Source organism: Mytilus californianus, unplaced genomic scaffold (genome assembly GCF_021869535.1).
Source record: "Mytilus californianus isolate M0D057914Y unplaced genomic scaffold, xbMytCali1.0.p SCAF_4, whole genome shotgun sequence".
In the NCBI taxonomy this organism is placed as follows: Eukaryota; Metazoa; Mollusca; class Bivalvia; order Mytilida; family Mytilidae; genus Mytilus; species Mytilus californianus.
The window spans coordinates 101,284,110-101,312,049 of record NW_026262690.1 but is presented as its reverse complement, the minus strand read 5'-3'; the positions used below and the strand labels follow the sequence as shown (position 1 = coordinate 101,312,049).

Sequence of the window (27,940 nt, the reverse complement as noted above, 5' to 3'; positions counted from 1 at the left end):
AAAATGCACTCCTATTTTAGTTTCATATTTTGTTTGTATTATTCATAAGAAAAAATTTCAAAAAGGGATCTACAGTGATCCCAAGTCGTCAAGCTTTCGCTTGATATAAAAAATAACCAAAATATGTTACTTATTGACAAAGCTACAGCTATGACTAGGAACCATTTTGTATAAAATATGTACTACATGTACTTACTTATATGTTCTTTCTGATCGGGCTCGAATTAGTGGTTCTATATCTATTAGAAAGTGAGCCGGATATTGGCCATGAACCATGGCAATACCAAAAACGTAAAAGAAAACTGCATAGTCAACTCTGATAGTAGTGTACAGGATAGTGTTAAAAAAGACCCATTAAGAAGACTATTAAAGGGGCATTAGCTGTCAACTTCATGTTCAACGATTTGACTCAAATTCTCATATTTGATTTATAACATACTAAAACGTATATCCAAATTACAAAAAGTCTAAAATAAACAATTAACAATGCATGAACTCGATAATATGTATCAGCATTTCGTGTGTATTTTTGTCTAGACGTCACGTCATCTAATTAACCACCGAGATGACCTCCGAAGACTGCCGACGGTCTATAACCCGATATAAACATAAATATAAATATAAATAGATAGCGACCACGTGCAATTGGATTTTCTAGGTCTGTTTAGTTTCAAATTGTAGGTTTAAAAGTATGTTTATCACCGTTTTTACCTGTATAAGAATGATTTTTTTGTGGATCGAATCAGTCAACCAAATGCATTCTTTTCCTTTTAATAGCTGAATACATGCGTAATCCATCTTCAGCTAAGGGGTTGAATTGAAGGTCAAATGAATACGGATTCAATGAGGTCTAATTATTCACTTGCAAATGAATAATTCATCAGCAATGTTTCGTAGCTAAATTTGACAAAACTGGTTGCTTAACCCGAATGATTATTTCGCTATTTCACTTTCATTATTGATTGAACAAAAAAATTTTTTTTTTTTATATATATCTCGTAGATAATGTCCCTTTTAATAGTCAAAATCAACATAAAGAGTATGTACAAGTAGTGTCTAATAGAAACGAAAAACTAAGATTGATAAATCCATTTCAAATACAAAAATTAATGAGTTCTATGATAAGTATTATAAAAAAAACATAGGGACAACAAGAGCAGGTCATTTACTGAAATTTAAGAAAGTAAAACCAGGCGAAAAACTTGGTTTGATGATGAGTGAAGATTTGCAAGGCAAAGTTTTAAGAAGATAAAGAGAAATATTACCAAAAAATCTTCTGTTCAACAAAAGCCGAACTAGCGACTTGCTGAAAAAAATATACATAAAAATCTTAGATAAAAAATCAAATTCTATAGTTAAAAATTATGAAAGAACTGAAAAATTTAAACTTGAAAAATCCAGAAGAATTCCGAAAACTTATAAATCAAGGAAAAAGAAGACAACAACCCGATATACCTATAGAGTCTTTTTTTAAAAAATTGACTAAACATTGCTAATGTTAAGACGGCTGCCCCAGATTTGCCAGGTATTAACTCAGAACAACATGGGGATAATAATGATATAAATCTCCCTATTACATGTAGTTTACAAGGAATGGAACTACTGTATATTACGAATTTAAATAAAATGAAAAATCATAAAGCTTGAAGCGAAGATAGAGTTATAAATGAGTATATAAAATCTACTGTTGATGTATTTTTACCGTTTAATGAAAAAGTGTTTAATAAAATGTTATTTGACACGGGTATAATATATATAAAATGGTTAATTGGTAATACGAAACCAATATACAATAAAATGCTCCGCTGGGCGCAGCTTGATACGACCACAGAGGTCGAACCCTGAACAGTTGGGGCAAGTATGGACACAACATTCAAGCTTGATACAGCACTGAATTTGGATTGTGATTAAATATTTGACACAGCACAGGTTTCTGACACAGAATGAATGTGGTCTAAGAACTTAAATTTTTTTAATTTACCTATTCAAACCATATCATTATTATTTGCTTTTATATATAAATCAGAAATAACCAATTTAAAATGGAAAATTTTAAAGAAAGAAAAAAAATCCCCCCCCCCCCCAATTTTTTGAACCCCCTTATGATTCATCACCCCCAAACTCAATCCCAGCCTTCCCTTTGTGGTATGGTACCTGCAGTACAATTTCAGAGAGATCCATACACTTGAACACAAGTTATTGTCTGGAAACTAGAAAAATGCTTGTTTTTTGGCCCCTTTTGGCCCCAAATTCCTAAACGTTTAGGGCAATAACCCCCAAACGCAAACCCAGCTTTCCCTTTGTGATATGGAACCTTGTAGTACAATTTCATAAAGATCCATACACTTACACACAAGTTATTGTCCTGAAACTAGAAAAATGCTTGTTTTTGCCCCTTTTCTGGCCCCTAATTCCTAAAATTTTGAAGCAATTACCCCCAAAATCAATCCCAGCCTTCCCTTTGTGGTATGGTACCTTGCAGTACAATTTCAGAGACTGAGATCCATACACTTGAACACAAGTTATTGTCTGGAAACTAGAAAAATGCTTATTTTTGGCCCCTTTTTGGCCCTTTATTCCTAAACGTTTTAGGCAATTACCCCCAAACTCAATTCCAGCTTTCCCTTTATGATATGGAACCTTGTAGTACAATTTCAGAAAGATCCATACACTTACACACAAGTTATTGTCATGAAACTAGAAAAATGCTTGTTTTCTGCCCCTTTTTTGGCCCCTAATTCCTAATATTTTGAGGCAATTACCCCCAAAATCAATCCCAGCATTCCCTGTGTGATATGGAACCTTGTTGTACAATGTCAGAGAGATCCATACACTAACACACAAGTTATGTCTGGAAGTTACAAAAATGCTTATTTTTGGCCCCTTTTTTGCCTTTATTCCTTAACTGTTGGTACCATAACCCCAAAAATCATACCCAACCTTCCTTTTGTGGCATTGAACCTTATGGTAAAATTTCATAGAGATCCATTCACTTAAACTAAAGTTAGAGTGCGAAAAGCAATGTGTCTTCGGACGACGACGACGACGACGACGACGACGACGACGACGACGACGCCAACGTCATACCAATATACGACCGCAAAAATTTTTTGCGGTCGTATAAAAACAAGCAAGATACATATAATCCCAAAAATGTTAGACCGACTATTCAGTCTATGGAAAGTGCGAATCGAGAAATCCGTTTCTTATGTGGAGTAGCGCTATTTGTGGGGAATTTTCAGACGAATGTTGACATTTGTAGGAATAAAAGAAAATTCATCGGAAAGTACTTGTTTAATCTTTTCAAAACAAAGACGTATTTAACAAGACAAACGTATATACAACTTGCTATGTATTTTGAATATTTTATCTCAAGTATGTTGTATTTATACGAGTAATTATGCATTTGCATTTTAAAAATAAAACCTTTTTGCACGATCTATAACTTTGAGGTGACCAAATACTTTGACAAAGACGCACCAAAGACAGTGGAATGAACTAACTCGATCGCATTCTACGCCATAATGCAGAGGCGTAGCGTTCACATTTTTATCGGTACGGCAGGAAATCTAATGGGTGGCGAAGCGACCAATCCCGCATTGCAGAGGCGGTTATTCGGCAGGGGAACGGTGCCGCTCAAGGTCCCGAGAAATTTTGGAATAAATGGTGCAAAATCCTGCATTCTGACCCTCCTCTGACATTTAAATTTCACTCCTGAAAACCCCATTTTCATTAGCAACGATTTGACATATGACACTTTTTTTTTAAAAGTCAACTTCAAAATTTATGACAAAAGAGATGATTTTTCATTTCCTATTGTTAATTATCCATTTTTAGATGGTGACGTTCCCTTGTCACCATCTTATGGTGTTTATATAACTCAACTTGTTCGATTCGCTCGTGTATGTAACAACGTATTTGATCTTAACGAAAGAAATATCTGTATTACTGAAAAATTATTACACCAGGTTTTCGATATCACAAACTAGTCCAAACATTTACTAAATTTTATCATCGGTATAAGGACATCATTCGTAAATATAAATTAACATGCAGACATCTTATACGTTCAGGTATTTCACATCCAATCTTTTATGGTAATATTCTTTACAAAGCACAAAAATGTCCGCATTCACCTCAAAAGATAACCAAACCTTTAAACAGACTTATTTGGAAGGGATATAGTTACGATACTGTTGTCACGTCATTAAGGATTGCATATTTTGGTATTAATATTGATTCACTCATAGGGTCTTTGCATCGGAAATAAACACATTTATTCTAAAACCAGTTGTTGGCATGATACGGGTTATGTTCTTCTCATATATTTTATGATGGTATGATACTAAACCCCTAACGGGAGGGATTGTACTTGATTTTCATATGATGAAGACATAATCTTTCAATCAGTTTAATTGAGGTCTGGAGCTGTTATGTCAGTAACTGCTAGTAGTCCTTTGTTAATTTATGTATCATTGTCATTTTGCTTAGTTTCTTTTTTTACCTATTCTGACATCGGACTCGGACTTCTTTTAAACTGAGTTTTACTGTGCGTATCGCTGTGTGTTTCTTTTTTCTACATTGGCTTGATGTATAGGGGAGGGTTGAGATCTCACAAAACATGTTTAACCCCGCCGCATTTTTGCGCCTGTCCAAGTCAGGAGCCTCGGGCCTCTGTTAGTCTTGCATCTTTTTTACTTTTAGTTCATTTATATATTTTGGAGTTGAGTATGACGTCCATTTTCACTGAACTAGTACACATTTTTATTTAGGGGCCAGCTGAGGACCACCTCCGGGTGCGGGATTTTCTCGCTGCGTTGAAGACCCATTGGTGGCCTTCGGCTGTTATCTGTTCTTTGGCCGGGTTGTTGTCTCTTTGACATATTCCCCATTTCCATTCTCAATTTTATTCAAAATATAGAAAAAAGAATTTGAAACATGAAATGTGTCAAAAAAGACAACAATCCAACTAGATAGAAAAAGTGAAAAATTCTAGCTAAAATTAATACCTTCAATATGTGTCGGACACTTTGCTAGGCGTCTTGGTATGCTCCTGTTTAGATATTATTAGAAAGAAAAAAGATAAATGCGTGCAATTCTGTATAGCAGTTGCGGGAAATTAAGAAACTAATTTTAGACTATCAAATTTTCGCTAAATGTAGTCAGGGTAAAAGGAACTATGGTCAGAACGATGAACAGATTATCAAAATTCCTTGTACAATTTAAAGACCGAGAAATAAATGACCTGCGGAATTTCTCAAATATTGTCAAGTCTTGGTAAGACAAATGAGGAAAACTATGACACTGCTTACAAATCTATTTTCATTGCTTGTGAATATGGTCACACTGTCATAACGATCAATGAATTCATGATGACAACGCTAGAACTTTTAAAGCGATAGATATAAAACGATGTGGTATAAGTGCCAATGATACAACTATCCATCCAAGTCACAATTTGTAAAAGTAAACCATTATAGGTCAAAGTACGGCCTTTAACGCGGAGCCTTGGCTCACACCGAACAGCAAGCTATAAAGGGCCCCAAAAATGACACTTATGTACCGCATCAACAAACGACAACCACTGAACATCAGGTTCCTGACTTAGGACAGGTGCAAACAAATGCAGCGGGTTTAAACGTTTTAACAGGCGCCAACCTTCACTCTAACATGAAATAATAGCGAAACATCACAACATAGAAAGACACTCTATAAATTAAAATATCAATTGAAATACAGCAACATATGAATGTTCAAACAACTTAGAACAAACGAAGTTAGAATATTTTCAGCTGATCCAGAGAGGGACATCCCAAATTCACCATCATTTCTAAAGGCATCGTGATTAGTGTATAAAAATGCATTCACATAAATTTCAGCTGCACAAAGATATCGTAAATCGTAAGCTAATGTTTCATTATCTACATAAAAAATAATAAAATAAAAATAAACAATTACAATGTAGATAAAGGTAATTTTTTATCAAATAGAAAAACAGATTTCAGGAAAAAAAGTTGGTTTTGGGAAAGAAATGCAAAGAGAAGGATGCGTTTAGAGACTTTAATGGAATAGCATTTTCCTATAGCGTTAAACGGGTGTGTAACTCGTATAAGATCAGCATTTGCTTCAGCGACTCATTTTTTGATTTTTGTTTATTGTTTTGCTGTCAGTGACAACAAAAAAACAAAAAAACAAAACAAAAACAAAAATAGAAATGAGTCACTGAGGCCAGGGCTGGTCTATCATTATATACCATTCTAATGATCAGGCAAAGGGAGCAATTTATCGACTATGTGACTGCTGGACTAATATCCACGGCGTATATTCGTAACGCTTGGTTTCAGATTTTATCGTCACGGAACGCTTACTTTCAGCCTTTTTCCGATATCACACACTAGATTGTAAATTTGTATAGGGTGAAACTCCGATTTTACAGACAAAAATACACAACCAAGTGCCTCACGGAACTTTTGCATATTTGGTCTTTTTTTCATTTAATTTACTTTACACACGTGTAAAAATCTACTTAAAGTTTCACACTTTTTGTTAGATGACGAAAAATTCGTAAATTTTCAATCAAAAGAGTGTTAAATTACAAGAGAAATTTTACTCGCATTCTGTATTTCGTGTGTTTTGTTCAAAATGCAACTTTCTTTGCGAAAACGCTTTAAACAGTGGAGTTGAGGAGTTGAGTATTTGTTAACTTTAGTTCTTCCATGCCCCTAGCTGAGTCATAATATTCATACATAAAAAGTCATTTAATTGTTCTGAAATGTTTAAGCCAGAACAATTGTAGAAGGCCCTAGATGATGCTATTGATTGTGCTATGACTGTTCATGACCATAATCTATCAAAATCTTCTGTTAGATTAGCTTTAGATTCTATAAGTAAAACAATGCCGTACTTTGATTAATACCAGGTTATGTTCGTTAACTCGTTTGTACCTGTCCTAAGTCAGGAGCCTGTTGTTTATTGGTTGTCGTTTGTTGATGTTCATAAGTGTTTCTCGTTTCTCGTTTTTTATATAGATTAGAGCGTTGGTTTTCCTGTTTTGATTGTTTTACACAAGTCATTTTGGGGCCTTTTATAGCTTGCTGTTTGGTGTTAGCCAAATCTCCGTGTTGAAGGCCGCACTTTGACCTATATTTTTTTACTTTTTACACATTGTGACTTGGACTGAGAGTTGTCTCATTGGCACTCATACCACATCTTAAATTCTTATTTCTATTGAACCGGTATTAATGAATGTATACCGTATATTGCTTATCACTCATAAATGGGATTTTCTATCTTTGTTATTTCCTATTAAAACCTTGTTTTCTTTCTTATTCCCGTGCAAAAACCTGTTTTTTTTATATTTTTTATATAAATTTTAGGTACGGCATGCCGTACCAAAGACAATTATTGGTACGGCAGCTGCCGTACCTGCCGTACCGGCTGCTACGCCCCTGTAATGACTTGTAATAGGATAATAATGCTATTTGTTCTTATATGAATGCGATGTTTTTCTAATAGAACAGCGATATGCTTTTATTATGAAAAACTTTTCAAATGCTATATTTTTCATATGAAAAAAATACGACAATATGGCACAATACATTAAAACAAAGTAGAAACATCGACAATTATTGATGACAGGTTCTATAGTAAAGGCAAAATATCACTGAAATTTCGTATAAATTATTTTCGTACATATATAATAAACCAATTTAAAGCTTATAAAGAAGTAGACGCGATGCTCAATATCCCCTGCGCGTCGATCAGTTTTGGGTTTACAAATCAATATTACACAGTCTTTACCACCTTTCAACTTACGCTAAAAAAATATCTGGCTAGTTTCAGTCTAGAATAATAAAGTGTTGACACAGATACATGTATCATCTACCATGTCTATATGTAATTTTAATAGTTAACTGCAGTTGTTGGAATTAAAATGAAAATACTTTATCATGCATTTATTATGCAAAACATTTAAAAAATGTCAATGAAACATGACTGAAGTTGCAGGGCCAAATAATCTCCCTATGAATAAGATACGATAATGCTGTTACAACTGCATACCAGATATCTTTGACCTATTGTCAATGGTTTTCCATAACTGACCTAATCAAAAACTCTAACAGTAAAAAGCAACATAACAAAAATACCGACATTCCAAGAAAAATTCAAAACGGAAAGCCCCTGGTCAAAAATCAAACAAAAAGGTCAAACACAGCAAACGAATGGAAAACAACTGTCATATTCCCTACTTTTTAAGAGATGCAGAACTTTCGCAGTTAATGTTCCATCGTTCTGTGGGCGAGGCCTTATTTTCTCCATAAAAATATGCCAATGCTAATACAAACGCATGCCAAATACCCATTGCCTTATCGTGGCCCCCCTCTTACCTGATCACAAATTAAAAAAAAAATGTTGACGCCGCCGACGCCACCTGAAAACAGCACACCTCCATTAATTACCTCGTAGAGGCGATACAAAAAATATATAAAACTACACTTTTCGCCCTCTTATATCTGGAAAATCTATATTTGATGTAATGTTATTGCAATTTTATCAAATTATGCTTGAAGATTAAGAAGGCCAAGAACTGTATTCGATATATCAAAATGTGGAAAGTGAGAACATAATTTTGTAGTTGTTAACTAGGAATCGTTTTTCTATTCCATTACTTAAATTTTCTATTCCATTACTTAAATTTTCTATTCCATTACTTAAATTTTCTATTCCATTACTTAAAGTAAATTTTATTTTCCAGCGATCATCTATTAGACATGCCTGAAAACACGTGTTTAGAATTATGATATTATCTAAACACATTTCTAAGTAAACACATTTAATGTACACATGTCTTGAATATACACACTTTTAAATTTGTTTTAGAATTAAAAGTTTTTAGGACTTAAACACTAATTTCTAAGCTGAACATGATCCTAACCACAATCCTAAACACTTTTTGCAATCTAAACATGTTACGAAATTAAACATATTCAAAAGTGTGCAAACAATGTACATGTATTTAGAAATGTTTATATAGTTAACATGTAGTAAGGATATCGGAAATGAATTTTTCTGACATATTCATTTAGAAATTTAATATATGTTATGTCGATGCTACAAATTTGTAAATTCACAAAATTACCGAACTCAACTGCAAATTAAAAAAGGGGAAGTCCATAAAAACTGACAAAATCAAACGCTACCAATCTATGGAACAAGTGAAAAACAGCTGCCATGTAACTTTTATCTTATACAAATATGTATGAAGAACAATTAAAAGAGTTCGAAAGATGTCTCAAAGGTTCATTTTGACAGTAAGCAGTGGGCTAAGACTGCTACCTCATATAACATGAAACGTATAGTAACAATAAAAACATACCGCAACTACATTAAAAAAATATCTCATCTACAATAAGATAAATAGCATTTAATTATTTATTTACAAAAGAAAATAGCACTGATCTACAATACATGTAAAATACCTTTTACGAATATTGTGAAGAATGGAAAATGAAAATAAATACAAACAAAAGTTTTGATCTTTTATAGTAGCAGAATGCCATCAAATCTCAAGTTCACAGTAAAAGAATACAAATATTTAGGTATTTTATTTTCCAGAAGTAGATCCTTTTTATCAAATAAAAAATATCTAAAGGAACAAGCCACAAAAGCTATGTATTGTGTATTAACAAAATGTAGACAAAACAATTTGTCAATAGAATGCCAACTTGATTTATTTGATAAAATGGTTTTACTAATACTTTTATATTGATCAGAAATATGGGGATTTGAAAATATACATATACTTGAACGTGTACATTAACAAATTTGTAAAATGATTTTACATTTAAAACAGTCTACTCCAACTTTTTTTGAGAAATAAAGTATTCGTATTCTTCTTATTCGTATTCGGTATCAAAAATTAATTCACTGCTCTTATGAATGAAAGAATTAAGACATTTGTCGAAGATTTTGATGTTTAAACTTTTGAATGAAAGTCAATGCGGTTTTAGATCTGGATACTGTACAACAGACAATTTATTTACATTGTCAGCTTTTTTTTGATACTTTGAAAAAAAAAACTGTTTGCAGCCTTAAAAGATATTGAAAGAGCTTTTGATAGCATTTGTCGTGATGGGCTCTGGTTTACATTGCTTACTCAACACATAAATGGGAAAATGTATAATGTAATTATCCATTTGTATGAAAATATTAAATCAAATATTGTGTATAATTATAGTTTATGTTCAGACTATTTAATTTGTAACAAAAGTGTCGTCCAGGCGAAAATTTGTCCCGTATTACTCTTTGCCTTGTACTTAAACAACAACAAGAAAAAAACCTATACGTGGGCTCAAGAGTATTTCTGAAGAAATTGATTCCAAACTTCAAATTTGTCTTAAACTGTTTGTTATCCTTTATGCAGACGACACATCACTATTGGCAGAAAGTGCTGAGGATTTACAGAAACAGCTGAATTCTTTCAATGAATACTGTAATGTTTGGAAGCTTAAAGCTACCGTTATGAAAACTAAAGCGATACTAGAGGCAGAATGCTTTCAATTTTACATTTTAATAAAGATGGCACTAGTTTTAATTTTTTACAGAATTTTTTAGGACTAGAACTGGAACTCCTAAAATAGCACAGCAGCACCTAGCAGAAATGACTATAAAAACTATGTTAAATGTGTTGAAATCTTTTGCATATACACTATTATATATAAAAAGAAGATGTGGTATGATTGCCAATGAGACAACTCTCCAAGAGACCAAATGACACAGAAATTAACAACTTTAGGTCACCGTACGGCCTTCAACAATGAGCAACGCCCATACCGCATAGTCAGCTATAAAAGGCCCAAAATGACAAATGTAAAACAATCCAAACGGGAAAATTAACGGCCTAATTGTGTACATAATTATGAACGAAAAACAAATATGTTACACGGCAACAAATGTCAACCACTAAATTACAGGCTCCTGACTTGGGACAGGCACATCAAAACACTTTACAGTTAATAATGTATGTACATTTTTTGTAAGTAAGGTTAAAAATATATTGGATGAGTGTGGTTTACCAAATATTTAGAATACAAGTTTTGTTAACAATATATGGTTAAAAAGTGTCTTAAAGCTGCGATTTCAAATTCAATTAAAAAAATACCCAATTACAAGAGTCTCAAAAAACCGTTAATTACAGAATTTTAAAGTTAGAATTCAATTTTGAAAAACATTTTGAGATCTTGGATCTAAATGAAAGTGTTATATTTGTAAGTATAGAACCACATCCCGTAAACTTCCAATAGAACTAGGGAGTGGAATAATGTTGATAGAAACTAGAGATGTCCGCATAGCGGAACTAATACCCCCGTATATGCATTTGAGTCGTTGCTGTGAAATTCAGTATTGAGATTTCTGGTTTTCAGTCATTCATTTCATATAATCATTGCCTCTGTGTTAGATTGACACATGGTTACTGATAGGTCAATCTGAAAGAACTGTATTGAAAGTCTGAAGTTTGTATACTGTAAATTCAAAAATTACAGGTCAATGTCAAGGTCAGTATGATGCTTCTGCATACAAAGTGTTGTCAATCTAAGTGCTACAGTATATACATTATGCACCCATCACAAATCAGACAATGCTTTACTATCAAAGGGGTCAAAGGTCAGACTCGAGATCATAATGACCGGACTTTGATATATGACACACCCTATCCCATGATGCATCAGCATACACAATTTGGTGTACCTTAGTTCTTTGGTACAAAGGTTATGCGCAGGACACAAATCAGGCAATGTTTTACTATCATAAGGGTCAAAAGTCAAGGTCAGAGTGCCCTGACTTTGGCATATGACCCACTCACAGCCCATGATGTAACTGCATACCAAGTTTTGTTAGTTCAAAAGATATGTCCCGGACACGGTTTTACTATCAAAGGGGTTAAAGACCAAAGTCAAGGTCAAAGTGATATGACTTTGGTTTATGACACACTCCAGCCAATCATGCAACTGCATACTTAGTTTGGTTAACCTAAGTTTTACTGTTCAAAAGATATGCACCGGACGGGGGCGGACGGACTGACGGACGGACAGACAGACGGACATGGGGATTCCTATATACCCCTAAACTTTGTTTGCGGGGGTATAATGATAGAAAATGTCACATTTGCAGTCTTTGTTACATTGGAGACGAATTTCATTATCTGCTAGAATGGCCGTTTTTATGTACGACAGTAGGAAATTATACCTGGATAAATACTATTTGGCTCATGTAATATATATTAAAATTTAAATAACTGATGAGCCAGTCAAACAAAATGTCAGAGTAAAAAGAGTATGTAAGCTTATAAAGTGTGTAAACAAACACGTGAGTCTTCCTATTTAAAAAGGGTATATTGTTTTGAAACCACTGTATTGTATTTAAAATTTTTTTGAGTATATATAAATGTTTGTAAATATCTGCATATCTTTGTACATATTTTACGCCATATCTGTACCTATGTATCTGCAATGGTTATCAGGGGCGGATCCAGGATTTTAAGTTAGGGGGCGCAAACTTAAGTTTTCGCCAAATTTTTGAGGTAAAATTATCGAAATATTCTCTATTAAGCTGAGGACAACCCATGCTTTACAAATTTACGCCCCGCCTGAATCCGCCCCTGGTTATGAGAATAAAGACATTGATATTGGTAGTTTGTCGGTAGGATGAGAGTTATCACGTAATCAAGGTGACAAGTTGTGTTTTTTGCTCGAGAAAACTTTTCAAGTTTACACCACGGTTTAGTGAATAATAGTACGATTACCATGAAGAAGAACACGGAGGGGGATATAAAATTTGTTTAGTGCCAATGGAAAATATTCAATGAATCGATTCATATAAGGTAGTGATTTTTTGCCTTAAGTTAAAGGTAACAAAAAGCGTCCGAAGTGGAGACGGTTGTGACATTCGTTAGCCACCTTCTTCTATTACATATGGATAGTCGACCTTCCCATGGATAGAAAAAGTAAAATAACAAAAATATCGAACTCCAAGGAAAATTCAAAACGAAAAGTCCCTTATCAAATGGCAAAATCAAAAGCTCAACCACATCAAACGAATGGAAAACAACTGTCATATTCTTCACTTGTTACAGGCATTTCCTTATGTAGAAAATGGTGGATTAAACCTGGTTTTCTAGCTAGCTAAACCTCTCACTTGTATGACAGTAGTATAAAATTCCATTATATTGACAACAATGTGTGAACAAAACAAACAGACTTTATAGGTAAAAATGTCAAAAACAGGGGTACAGCAGTCAACATTGTGTTATCATCTTAATCACTATAAAAACAAAGAAATATGTCAACAAAGAAAAACAAAATGGCATATAGACAAAGCACATAAACAAAAATGAAAGACAAGAATACAAAAAATTACCATAGGACAATAACACAATGGCGGGATGTATAAGTACCGAGCCACGCCAAAAGGATATTACCAAAAAATGGACTAAACAGTAAAGGTTAATAATTTACAAAGACTAATAAAAGAACACTAAAACACGTAATAAAGATGATAAACAACGTCAGTACCTAGAATCTATACTTCAAGACCATCATGTATTTGATAATTTGATACGGAATATTTATCAACAAGGTCTTGGTATCTTCCGATGAATTTTTTTAGAAAAAGGACGAGACGTTCTTTGACATAACCCTCAGACTGGTTCATCAACTTTCTGCTCAGACACTGGTGACGTTTTATAAAGTCTGAGTAGCAGATGCAATCTCTTGAATACCGAATGAGTTGGTGAAGTTGGTATATTGCTACTAAGGTGGGAGAAATTGATAATTTCAAAATTAAAATCGTCTCGTTTGTCAAAGATTCTGATGACCGCTTATGTCAAATTCGAGGTATAGGTCTAAAAATGATGCGGAGGAAGCCGTGTCTGTTGTTTCTTTAATTTCTAGTTCTGGAGGTTATATTAATGGAACCCAATCAGAAAAGTTTGGATTGTTAATGGAATGAACATCATCAATATATCTGAATGTGAAATTAAACGATCTGGCTTCTTTGGTCTTCTTGTTTTTGACAAGTGTCTGAAGGAACTCCGACTCGTATGAAAATAAGAACAGGTCTGCAAGGAGACGCGCACAGTTCGTTCCATTAGGAATGCCGACAATTTATTGAAAAAGTCTACCTCCAAATTCAACAAATATGTTGTCAATAAGAAACTCCAGCATACTGATCACTTGTTCCCCTGTGTTGCATGTTTTACCTTTTTGTTCACTCTTAACAAAATATGCCGTATGGCATCCCAAAGTAATAAATTTATAACGTATGCTACCTTTTTTCAATTTCACATGGGGAATGGTGGTATACAGGGTTGAAAATTTAAAAAAAAAATGATATAATTGTGAGAAAGATCGAGATTTAAAATTATCCAGAAGTTCTTTAGAGTTTTTTTAGAATCCACATATGGTTAATACCACTACGCGAGTAAACAGTTTCACAGTATTTCTGAAGACCCTCTTTCACTGCAAACATATTTTTTGTCAATCTATTGGATAATTCCTTTGTAGAACATGCAGATGAGCCGGCAATGTACCGTTGTTTGTACGGAATTTTGTGATGCTTAGGTATCCAATACAAACAAGGTAAGTCCTCAGATTTGCTGATCAATGTAATGTTCATTGAAATTTCAGAAACAAGTGCTTGTGTTGGCACACTGTAATTGTCAAGGAATCCGGTCTCATGCACATAGCGGAAATTACATGGCACTTGATTAATATTAATGATACGCCAAACTTTTTATGTTTTCAACAAACTTTCTGTATTTCAGAAAAAAAAGTTATCCCGAAATCCCAGATCACACACTATCAACAATTTTATGTGTTGCTTGGTGACGTCACAGCGTCACATGAAATAAACAAAGTAAAGATCTAGGTCCGATTCCAATACAAAACTGCAAAAAATGAACACAATTAAGACAAAATAAATAAAACATGAAGTCCGAGTTTCCGTGGAAAATAAAGAAAATTTTCAAAAGGAAGATGCAAGAACTATTTTCATGATTAGTGCATCCACGGCATGCGAGATGTATAAATACGTAGCCACGTTCGGTCAGAATGCATGGGGACATTAAATCTGATGACTCGCAAAGAGAGTGCCATGCAACATTTTAATCAATCAAACAATCAATCAATCAACCATGTATGCATGTTTCGGTCCCATGTGTTTAATAGGGAACAACGTGGCAGGGTCTTCATTTCTAGAGACCCGGTCCCATGTGTTTAATCGGTCAATCAACCAACCAACCAACTTACCCACCTATCAATCCATTAATCTATCAATCATGTTTCGAAAGGGAAAGACCGTTTACAATTAGTTTTAAAACAAATGATTTTTTTTTTCGTCAACCACTTTTATTTCTTTCGAGAAGATTTTTTTAGCAAGATGTCGCTTATATATTTGGTATATGATACTAATCAGTTTATACGCTTTTGAAACTGACGCTCTTTAACCTTACACTTTTCCTTGTAAGAATTATCTCCCCAAACCTTGTTTCCTTGCGATTGTTCCTCCTTCGCAACTTTAAAATAAACCGACAAAATTATTTGGCCAAATTACTCGTTACATCCTCAGGATGTCAAAAAAACATTTTGACCGCAGCGAGCTGGAGACTCCATATGAGAGTTATTTCCCCTAATATATTTGATATAACTTAAAGTGATATCTTTTTGTAACTGGTAAACCATAAGTGACAGAGAACTATGGTCTTTTGTTAAAGGTCCTTGGTCCACCAAAAGAAAATGAGGTCAAGGTCAGAAGGTCATGTTCTAATTTTTTTTTAATTTTGGCTTATTGTAGCTTCTCCTTAGAAAGCATATAAGATATCGACAAAATATATCATTAACCATATAAAGTAGTGACATAGGGTCTTTTGATTTATGGGCCTTGCTTAAAGACCTTAAAATTCAGGTCAAGTTAAATGTTTAATTTGATGTTCTAGCTTTTGACCTTTGCTGTAACTTCTAATTAGGACATGATTTTTTTGATTTTTTTTCTACGATAACAAATATTTTTATTCAAACATTTCCTGATATATAAATACCCAAGTAGCCCAGGTCGCATACTTAGGGACCCCTGTATTTTTAACAGCTTCACTTGACCAGGGAAAAATCAAATATGAGTTTAAACTCCCATAGTTTTACATACATATATTTAAATAACCAGTACAATTGTTTTTACCTGATAAGCATCATTTTAATACATAATCATTATCGTATATTCGGTTCACTGACTACCATGGGTCGACTTCGATTTGATTAACTCGGGTTACGCGTGTAAGTAGAGTTTAATCGAACTGATAGAGTTTCTCCAAAACGTCATCAATGTAACCTTTTGACCAAAGTCGAATTCTACCTACCTCGTGGACAGGTTTAGTCGTGTAGAGTAAAAAAAAAAACAGATGGAAGAACAAGTGAAATATGTAAAAACTGAGAAAAAAAAATTCAAATATAAGCTACTTGCATCTTACACTGGGTAACAAATGGTAAAAATAAGAATTTTATAAAAAACCAAAATATAAAAAAATCAGCTCAATTATTGAATCAATACAAAATGAAAATATTTTCATCGATTTGGTAAGATTTGATAAAGCAGTGGCTATTTTGCCGGCTCTGATTAAAATACCTTGAATGATTTAATTTTTCGAGAATTCGGGATTAACTCTTATTAAACCTTATTAATGATTCAAGAAATTAAAGTGTTATGGAGAATGAATGTTTAATTTTTCGGGAATTCGGGATGACCCCTCCCCCTGCCCCCCCCCCCCCCCCCCCCCCTCAATTATATAGATTCAACTGTCTTTCGTTTAAGATCATTACAAAATACTGGGTCTGTTATGAATACTTACGTTTTTAAACGTCTGATTAAATACGTGACAAACGTTCAATACAGTCCCATGAACGGTGGTTTTCGATATGCCAAATAAATTGGTTGCTTCTCGCATCGACTCCTGATTCGAGATATACCATATAAACAGTAGTAATTGTTTTTCTGGTGGAATTTGTTCCTTGCCACAAGCATAGTCTGATGTTAAATGTGGTTCAATTATTTGCAGAATAATTTCATATGTTGTGCGTGCAACCCTAAAATGCATACGGAAGTCCTGGGATGAAAACTGAGGAACAATCGTTTCCGTAAAATTTGTCACACGCAGCACATGTCTTCTGTGAATGTAATTTAACAGAATTGATATCAGGTCAGCTTTTTTTCTATAGATATTCAATATAATGTTATTGTCGTCTAATATTTCTTCCATGTAATTTGCCATTTTGAAGGGTTTGAAGAGTTTACTCGACTTGTAAGTTAATGTTCGATTTGACTGTCTAGTGCGCTTGCGCAGTTATGAAAAAGTTTTACCCGAGTAACCCGAGTTAATCAAACCGAAGTCGACAATGCATGTGTTGATATTACATTAAAACTATATATTTGATTGATAAAAATTAGAGTTATTAATTGAATTGTAAATTATTGATGTGATTGACAAAATTAGAAATTATATTGTTATATACGTATGGATTATAAAAGGATAAAGCACATGTGGTAAATACTAAAGCAGTATGAAGCATGAAGTATGATATATGTGGTAATTTACTAATATATATAATATGCACAAACATAGATTCAAATGTCGATTACAATAAAAATATTAGTTTTCTTTCTGTCAAAAATAGCTAAATATTATTCACCAAGTTTACCCATTGATTCAATAATATTATTACATTAACACACCTTTAGTTTAGAGCAGTAGAACTAAGTATATTTTCCTATATTATTTCGATAAAGAGTTCAACTTTTGCTCTGCATATATACTTTAAATCTGAGCGTAGCAAGAGTATTTTAATTCGTTTTTCATGTGCAATTTCAGCAAAGCCTGTATAGACTGCATATTCAGTTTAATTTTATCGAATTTGCATTTATTACGTATTTTCCAAATAGCCCATTTAAAATAAAGTATTATTGCGTTAACAATTGTATTATTAGAATTATCAGTACAGATTCCTCATAGAATATCTTTTTCAACGAGGGCCTCGTTAATTACAAAGTTGTAAAGTTCTGACACTCAATCAGTGGTTTAACATTGTTACATTGATAAAATAAATGCTCAAGAGTTTCAATATTATTATTTTCATCACATAAGTGACATTTTCCGTTTGACATATATATTATCCTATGTATACATTTCCATTGAAAATCTTTAACTTTTCTATTAATATCCATTTTACTGAGATTTAGCCAATTTTTTTCCCAATTTATATACTCGCTATACAAATTTTCCCATTTTGTTTGAATTAGGACATGATTAAGTCATAGGGTCTTTTACATTGGGTTGCTGACATGTGACCTTGAAGAAGGTCAACGCGAAGTGACCTGCAGTAAACCGTAAGTAGCCATTTTTGCACTTTTTTCATGGAAAAGTACCCCGAAACCATATATTTTTTTTATTAGTAAACAAAACCTATCTTGCACAAAAAACCATTTAAATTCCGTTTCATCTCCGCATCTAGTAAGTGTTCTACTACCAATCTATCAGTGCTTCTAACTACCTCCCTTACTACTATCAAAGAACTTGTTATTAACTTTTGTAATAAAGCTTATGAAAATAATGGTATTAATTATTTTTGGAGTGTTAAAAAATCTTTAGAGGTTTTAGATAAAATACATGCTTTTGATGGTCCTTTTAATTCTGTTGACAGTTATGATTTTTCTACTCTCTATACTACACTTCCACACAATCTTATCAAGAAAAAGTTTTCATATTTAATTAAATGGTCTTTTGAAAAATCTCATTACAAATTTATTTGCTGTAACTCGTTTAAAGCCTTTTTCTGTAAAGAAAAAGGAAAGTATGCTAGATACACTTACTGGAAATGTGAAGATATGATTGAAGCTTTAAATTTTCTCCTGGACAACATATATGTACGTTTCGGCGATAAAGTGTATCGACAAGTAGTAGGTATTCCTATGGGCACTAATTGCGCCCCTTTAATAGCAGATTTATTCCTGTATGCTATGAATCTCAGTTTATGACCAAACATAGTAAAGACACGTCATTGTTACATTTGGTTGATACTTTCAACAATACCTTCCGTTATTTTTTCGTTAAACAATCCAGAGTTCTCTAAATATACTACCGAAATTAACCCAAAAGAACTTACTTTAACTAAATCTAACATAAATAGCAGTAGTTGTCCTTTTCTGGATTTGGACATTTCAATCTCTAAAGGAAAACTCCATACTAAAATTTACGACAAAAGAGACGACTTTTCATTCCCTATTGCTAATTTTCCTTTTTTAGACGGCGATGTTCCTTTGGCTCCATCATACGGTGTTTATATATCCCAACTCGTTCGTTATGCCCGTGTGTGTAGTGATGTCATATATTTTAACGAACGTAATCAATGCATCACTGGTAAATTATTAAGTCAGGGATTTCGTTACCATAAATTACGTAAAACTTTTACTAAATTCTTTCATAGATACAAAGATTTGATTAGTAAATTTGGCTGTACCTGTAGAAAACTGATTAAAATTGGTATTTCACATCCTAAATTTTACGGTAATATTGTACTTAAAGCGCGGAAATCACTATGTGATCCGTGTAAACTCATCGAACCTTTAAACAAACTTATTAGTATAGGTTATCTTACCAATGTTGTAATTAGATCTTTGAATATAGTTTACATTGGCACTAATATCGATTTTGTCATCAGCAAATTAAAACATAACTAAATTTGTATTCTTTTCAAACGGGATGTATAAAGACACACCCACGTTCATTTTGATCTATAAAGAGGTTAAACCCCTAACTATCTTACTGTCTGTCGATACATTTATTTTTGTCATTGCACAAGTCATGTCTTCTTTGACTGTCCATGACGTTAAAATACTAAATCCCTGGGATGTGTTTAAGTTGATTTTAGTCTATGATGCATGATTTTTTATTATTAATTGTTTTGGCTTTTAACTAGCTGTCAGTAACTGCGAGTACTCTCAAATCGTACTTTCTTGTTTATTTGACCTGTTGATACTAATTGTAATGCTTTTTTGTTATTTAATGTTATTCAGGGTTATATCTGGTCTATATACCAGCTTTGATAAGTGTTTGGTATTACTATAAATTTTCACTTCGTACTATGAACATCAAAATTATTTATTTTGTAAAAATATTTCCTTTCTCTATTGGAACTGTACACGTATACCTAACAACAAAATTATTTTCATTTACCTGTGTTTAAAATAATTGCAAATGGCTGATATTTTTATTCGAGCATATTGTTTTTCTTAAATTGTTTAACATTTCATAACGATATAACATGTTACTTTTATTATTCTTCCCTTAGATTATTTATTTTGTATTTGCATTGTATCATAGGTCAAATTTATTTGTTCATTGTATGTTCATTGGTGTTAATATGTCCTTTGATTGAGTTAAACTATTTCAGTTGATATTTTATAGTGTGTCTTTCTATGTTGTGATGTTACACTATTGTTTCAGAAAAAGGGTGAAGGTTTGGTACCATTAAAACGTTTAAACCCGCTGCATTTGTTTGCACCTGTCCTAAGTCAGGAATCTGATGTTCAGTAGTTGTCGTTTGTTGATGTGGTTCATAAGTGTTTCTCGTTTCTCGTTTTTTATATAGATTAGACCGTTTGTTTTCCCGTTTGAATGGTTTTACAATAGTAATTTTTGGGGCCCTTTATAGCTTACTGTTCGGTGTGAGCCAAGGCTCCGTGTTGAAGACCGTACTTTGACCTATAATGGTTTACTTTTTTAAATTTTGACTTGGATGGAGAGTTGTCTCATTGGCACTCATACCACATCTTCTTATATCTATAAAACATATATTTTTGAAATCTATGTGAATAAAGTTATCATAAGAGACAGGAAGTGAAATTTTCTGAACTGTAAGTTGCAAAGTACCTCCCTAGTTTCAGGCAAAAGTATATGGAAACCATATATTTTTGGAATCAGTGTGAAATAAGCTATCATATGAGACGGGAAGTAACATTTTCTAAACCGAAAGTAGCAAATTATCTCCCTTATTTCAGACAAAAGTATATACAAACCATTTTTTTTTCTGCCACTTTTATTTCTTGCGAGGAGTTGTAGATATATGATATTGAACAGTTTATACGCATTTGAAACTGACACTGTTTAACCGAACACTGTTCTTTGTAGGAGTTATCTCCCTAAACACTGTTTTACTTGTTATCTCTACTACTTCGCTTCCGTAAGAGAATTTTTTGTAAAATGTTGACAAAAGCGATACAGAGATTACATGTGAGAGTTATTAGATGTAAGTGATGTATATTTGTTGCTGGTAAACCATAAGTGATAGAGACCTATGGACTTTTGATTTCAGGTCCTTGGTCCACCAAAAAGAAAATGAGGTCAAAGGTCAAGGTAATGTTCTTAATTTTGATTTTGGCTTATCATAGCTTCTCCTCTGAAACCGTACTATATAACGACAAAATATTTTTATTAAACATTTAGTTGCGACTTGTCGTAACATATGTATTTTGGTTAAAAGGATGTGTTGACATTTAATGGGAGTTCTCTCCTCTCTTATGTTTAAAATTGTCTGTATTTTGATATAACTCCTTAACCATATGTAGAAGAGACTAAGGGTATTTTGACTAGAGGTCCGTGCTTTATGACCTTGAAATTTAGCTCAAGGTCAAAGCTAAATTTCACGTTTTAGATTTTGACATTAAATATAAATTTATGTTTATACATAATTAAGTCATTTGGGTCTTATTAATTCGGTAAGTAGAAATATGACCTGGAAAAGTTCAGCTGGAATGACCTAATGAAGTATCCCTTTGCTGCACTAATTTCTATTAAAAGTATTTTGAACTATATATTTTTTAATCAGTGTGAAGTGACATTTTGTAAACCGGAAGTAGCAACTTATCTCCCTTATTTCAAGCAAAAGTAAATAGAAACCATATATTTTTGGAATAAGCGTAGATAAGCTATTATTTGACACCGAAAGTAACTGATAAAACCGGAATGGCCTATTATCTCCCTTAATTAATGAAAACGTGCCTTAAAAAATTAAAACAACACGTTATAAATGTCATGCGTCCGAAGCGCTTTTCTGAATTTACCTTCATCAGGAACGCTCAATGCCAAATATTTGAAAGCCAAGGATGTATAAGAACAGAATCAGTTGAAGAGCTATATGATCAAAAAGGACCTAAAAAATAGCCAAATCTATCTAAGATCAACTTTGCCTGATGGAGTTGAAACCTTAGTTTCTAAATAATTTCAAAATTTATAAACGAACAATTTAAAAAAGGTTTGTTATAAATCATGTCAGGACCGAAGTACTGACTACTGAGCTGATAATACCCTCGGGTCTGATAGTCCACCAGCAAAACATTGTATTTTCGGAATCAATGTGAGATAGGCTATCTTTATACACCTAACATACTATTTTTTATCCAAATTTTCTTATCTTAAGTGAATTTGGGTGGAAAGACCTATTGTTCTCTGAACAATTGGTTTTTCTTCTTTTTTTTTTTTTATGAAAAAAAAGCAATCATATATAAAGAATAATAAGAAATTATGGCGGCCACCAAACGGCGCAATCAGAAGAAAGTCAAACATCACCATGGCATTTTAAAGTACCTATAGTTAATACGTATTTACAAGATTTCAACTCTAAAAAAAGATTTACCACACCTGATAAAAAATGAAGCAAAGTTTAAGATAGAAACTAAGTATAACCATCATTTAAAAGTATTCACCGATTGGTAAAAAGTCATACATAAACACCTACAATGCGAGTTGCGTCTTTGTTATACTAGAATTGAAAATCAATAAGGGATTTAAGTTACACTTGTCTATTTTGATGTGTGAACCCTATAACGTTGTGATTTTTGTAGACTCGTTATCATCGATACAAGCACTGAAGATACCATTTTTGTTAAGATTAAAACCAATTTTTATTAAATAAATTCTGTACCAGGTATTTGTAATTTTTTTTCAGGTTGTCTATTAAAGAAGACCTTACTGTGTTATATTTCTTGCAATTAAGGAAAAATGCTCTGTTTCTTTAGTTTACACATTTCACATAGTTTTTTGTTAGAAGCGCATATTTAATGTTACGGTATTCGGTCTATTTTCTATTTGACCCTTTCTTGATGCATAAATACTACCACGTTCACACTATGACGTTTTAATCCGGTTTGGACCCGGTTAAATTGTGAACGTCTTAACCCGGGGCGAACCCGAATTAAAATTACCCCTCCTTTTAGGTGGAGTTAATGTGGAGCGAAACCGGATCAATAGCCTCGCCTTATATGTGAACGTAAAGTGGAGTTAATGTGAGGTTATCGCTATGGTGACACATGACGTTTGTTAACGTCATTCAAAATTTCAGATTTCACCTGATGGCCGAATTACCAAAAGCAGTTATGAGCCCCAAGCATGTAGTCTCACGTGAACAATGAGAAGACAAGCATCTAGCTATCTTTAATTAGGAGATAGGAAGATACAGGAAAAGCTTTTCTCCTCCACTAGGAATTATATGCATTTGCAATTACAGAAATGAAGATGGATGATGCCTAGGATGATGCAGGTTGACTGCAAGGAGTCCGCAAAAGAATTTAGACTTTAGACTGCCAACAATTATATTTGATCTCCGTCAATACAATAAAGCTGAAATAAATCCTCTTTTAATTCAGCACCATTATGCTGAAATAAAATCCAACAAATCTGATTTTTCAACTGCTTATACTGATGGATCGAAGGATGGAGACAGAGTGTTATCTGCTACTGTCCTTGGTGACCGAACTGCAACTCTCCGCTTACCTCCTACTGCATCCATTTTTACTGTAGAATCTAAGGCAATAATTCTTGCCTTGCAGTTTATTGCTACTTATGACAAATCAAAATTTATCATGTGTTCTGACTCGCTATCATGTCATCATGCAATACACAATACCAAAATTAAAAAAAACGTTAATTCTAAAAATCCTTTACGTAATGAAAAAATTGAATATTCTCGATAAAGAAATTATATTTCTGTGGGTGCCAAGTCATACCGGCATCCACGAAAACAGTTGTAGATCAGGAAGCAAAAAATGCACTGAACACCCCAAATCTAAATGTGAGAAATACCATATACTGATTTCAAATCTAATAAAAGGGAATATGTTTTAATCAATGGAAAATGCATGGAGTAAAAGGAACGACAATAAATTGCATGTAATAAAACCAAATATATGCAAACCTTAAAGCATTTTTATATGCAGGAAAGATCAGTGTGTTATTTCTCGATGCCGTATCGGTCACACGAGAATAACACACGAGTATCTTTTAAAAATGAAATTCAATCACAATCTATACCTTGCGATTGCAAGTATACAATTAAACATGTTTTAATAGAATGTATAGACTTTTCCGATATTCGAAGAAAACATTTGAATGTTAATAATATGTCTGATTTATTTAATATTATTCCATTTCAAATAATTGTTTCATTTTTAACAGAAATTGTATTGATTGATTGATTGGTGTTTAACGCCTCTTTCAGCACTATTGGTGTAAGAAGCTGGAGTGCCCGGAGAGATTCCGATCCAGATTTTACCTACCCACCGTTACAAACTTTTCATTAATTGCTCCTCGGGATTCGGTATGATTTTGAGATTTTTACCATTACAGACAAAAACGTCCCTCTGATTATCAACCTCCGGAGCTCCCCTTGTATTTAAATGTTGTTTAGCAACTAAAAATGTTTTGTCATCTTTAATATAATGTTTTCAAGTCACAAGGAAATAAAAATGCATTTTGATTGGTGGTGTAAACAACATATGCTTTGTGGGTTGAGCGGGCTTTTCAAGGGATATACACAAACAACAAATAAACAGGCAATGCCTTTTCCAGCTAAATAAACTAATTAAGATCCGAAATAAAAATACATTAAGAGTAAATGGAAAAATTAATTCTATATCATTTGTATTTATCCCTTTAACAATACAAAAACAATAAAAATTGCATCCATACACAGTTATCAAAGGTGAGTGTTTTGGAACTAGAGGGGAGTGTCATAAACCTAAGTTTCAAAACACTCTAGAGAGTACAGTTTTGAAACTGTTACACCGGCACATTAGAAATTGAAATTAGTAGGACGATAAACTAAGCTTTTAACAAAATAGTTATTAATTTATCTATTTTTTTAAACATGGAAATTACCAGCTCTTTTGGAGCACATGTAAATAGCTTTTTTTTTAATTATTGACGTGATAGCGTAATTTATGTTCGTACATTTGATTGAAACTGTGATGTCTATTGACACCGTTGTCCGGCCAAACTCCTACCCTATTTGTATGAATAACAATCTGTTCAATCAAATTTAATGAGGATAATATAAAATTAAAGTTATTTTTCTAGCATTTGTATAAAAAAGATACAATATTTATATTTTACACTTACAGGCTCGTCACAATTCGCTATCCAAAATCTGTACAGGTTTTGAGGTATACAAAAACTAGCACAGGCTTCCTGCAAAAATAAGAAGATACTCTTATCATGTCACATGCTAAAAACTAAATCTTTGCACGCACCTTTACAAATTATAAAGAAATATAAAGATAAGAAGAAGTGGTCTGATTGCCAATGAGACAACTCTCCACCAGAGACCAAATGACGTAGAAATTAACAACTATAAGTCACCGAACGTCCTTCAACAATGAGCAAAACCCAAACCGCGTAGTTAGGTATAAAAGGTCCCGAAACAACACATGTAAAATAATTCAAACGAGAAAACGAACGGACTGATTTATGTACAAAGCAATTAAAGAAAACTAAAGATGATATACAGCGGCAAACAACAACCACTGAATTACAGACGCCTGACTTGGGTCACATACCGAATGTGGCGGTGTTAACCATGTTTGTGGGCACCAGACTCTCCCCTAACCTGGGACAGTGGTGTAACAGTACAACATAAGAACAAACTATAAAAATCAGTTGAAAAAGGCTTAACTCAACAGATTGAAACTAAACATAAAAAAAACCCTACATAAACACAAAATATACAAAGTATATATCTGAGAGAACTCGCAGTAACTAAAATCTAGTTCAAAGCGAATAACAACTAATAAACAAATCATGTTTCTACAATATGACTAAATATCAATCAGTACACATCCAACATCCAATGGATTTAGTGCATAGACGTCATTAACAGTCGACAGAGAAAAACATGACATTAGTCAATGCCAAAATATAGGTATCGACAGATCGTAGGACCTTGAATGTATATATGTGTATAACAATAATATTTATTTTGGTTTTTCTAATAAAAGATATGGATAGCCTTCTCACAAGCTTAAACCCCTAACTGTAAAATATAAGGGCATACACCACAGGCACAGTGACACATTCTAGTGCATCCACACAGCACTATCATTCCGCCATATATCATCAAACCTACCAGTACCATCTGGACAGTTACATTCAACTGCAGACACATATAGATGTATACTATAAAATGCTTCATTGGGCGCAACTTGATACCGTACTGCAGAGGTCGAACTGTGAACAGTTGGGTCAAGTATGGACACCACATTCAAGCTTGATACAGCTCTGAATATGGATTGTAATTAAATATCCCACACAGCATAGGTTTCTGACACAGAATGAATTGTGGTCAAAGAACTAAAAAAAATGAAATTGGACTTTTTTTTTATTTACCTACATGTATTATGGTCCAATATCCAAATTTAAATACACGGTTAGATTCAGCAAATCCAAAATACACCAAGAATTTAATTTATTTATCTATTAATGGACAATATCAGCTAAGCTTTAAAAGGGGTTCGTTTCATCAAAAAAATTTATATATTTTTATACTGCAACTAGTTGTGTTTATTTCCTAAATATAGTAGCAAAGCTATATTTTGTGCAATGTCAATTTCATCATGGATCACTTTTCCCACAATCAGGGGTTCATTAAGGGATGAAAATTAGTTTGAAATTTGTGTTACAATTTAAATAGCTATCAATGTATTAATTTAAGTTGCAGAGTAAAAACAATATTAGGTCAAGGTCAGAAAAATATAAACTTTTTTTGTATTCGGCACAAAACTGGGGAAGGGCTCGGTAAAACCTCGCATTTCCCCAGTTTCTCAGCCTCATACAATTTTTTTTTTATATTTTCTGACATTGACCTAATATTGTATATATAGCATTCTGAAAATTTGTACAGAATAAAAAATAAACCTACCACGAAGTTCTTCAAAAAATTTACAAAAAAAATGAAAAAAAAACAATTTCCATAATATCATTAATGCACAGTCTTTTAAAATCTATAAAACTTACCTGTAATTTCTTTTTTAAATATCTAATAATGAACAGTAAATTTCAAACTATATTTATATATAATTTCTTCTCTAAAATTAGATTTGATGCTGTATCTATTTTTAACTATGACTCTACTTACAATTTCTATTAATTGTGCAATACAGCTCTGAATTTGGATTGTGATTAAATATTTGACATAGCATAGTTTCTGACACAGAATGAATGTGGTCTAAGAACTTAAAAATTTCAAATTGGACATTTACCTATTATGGTCCAATATCCAAAATTTAAATACACTGTTAGAATCACCATATCAAAGAACCCCACGAATTCAACTTTTGATGGAAATCAAACAAAGTTTAATTCTGAACCCTTTGGACCTCAATGTTGACCAATTTGATAACGGGGTCCAAAAATCCAAAATCACGGTTAGATTCAGCATATCAAAGAACCAAAATATTTCATTTTTTTTTTTAAATCAAATAAAGTTTCATTTTTTACCCTTCGGACCTTAATGTGGACCAATTAAAACAAGAGGCTGTCAGAGTGACAGCAAACCGGATTTTCCTGCAGAGG

At 33.0% G+C, this 27,940-nt stretch overlaps 1 protein-coding gene and 1 long non-coding RNA gene across 2 annotated transcripts in view; one reads left to right on the top strand and one right to left on the bottom strand.

Annotated features, from left to right (window-relative positions):
• Positions 1-27,940, top strand: part of LOC127699036 (uncharacterized) — a 316,114-nt gene that overhangs the window by 9,669 nt on the left and 278,505 nt on the right. The window lies entirely within an intron of this gene.
• Positions 1-27,940, bottom strand: part of LOC127698929 (uncharacterized) — a 500,671-nt gene that overhangs the window by 371,323 nt on the left and 101,408 nt on the right. The window contains exon 2 of the mRNA XM_052202662.1: positions 25,493-25,561. Within this exon, the coding sequence (XP_052058622.1) occupies positions 25,493-25,561 (69 nt within the window). The remainder of the gene's footprint in view (positions 1-25,492; positions 25,562-27,940) is intronic.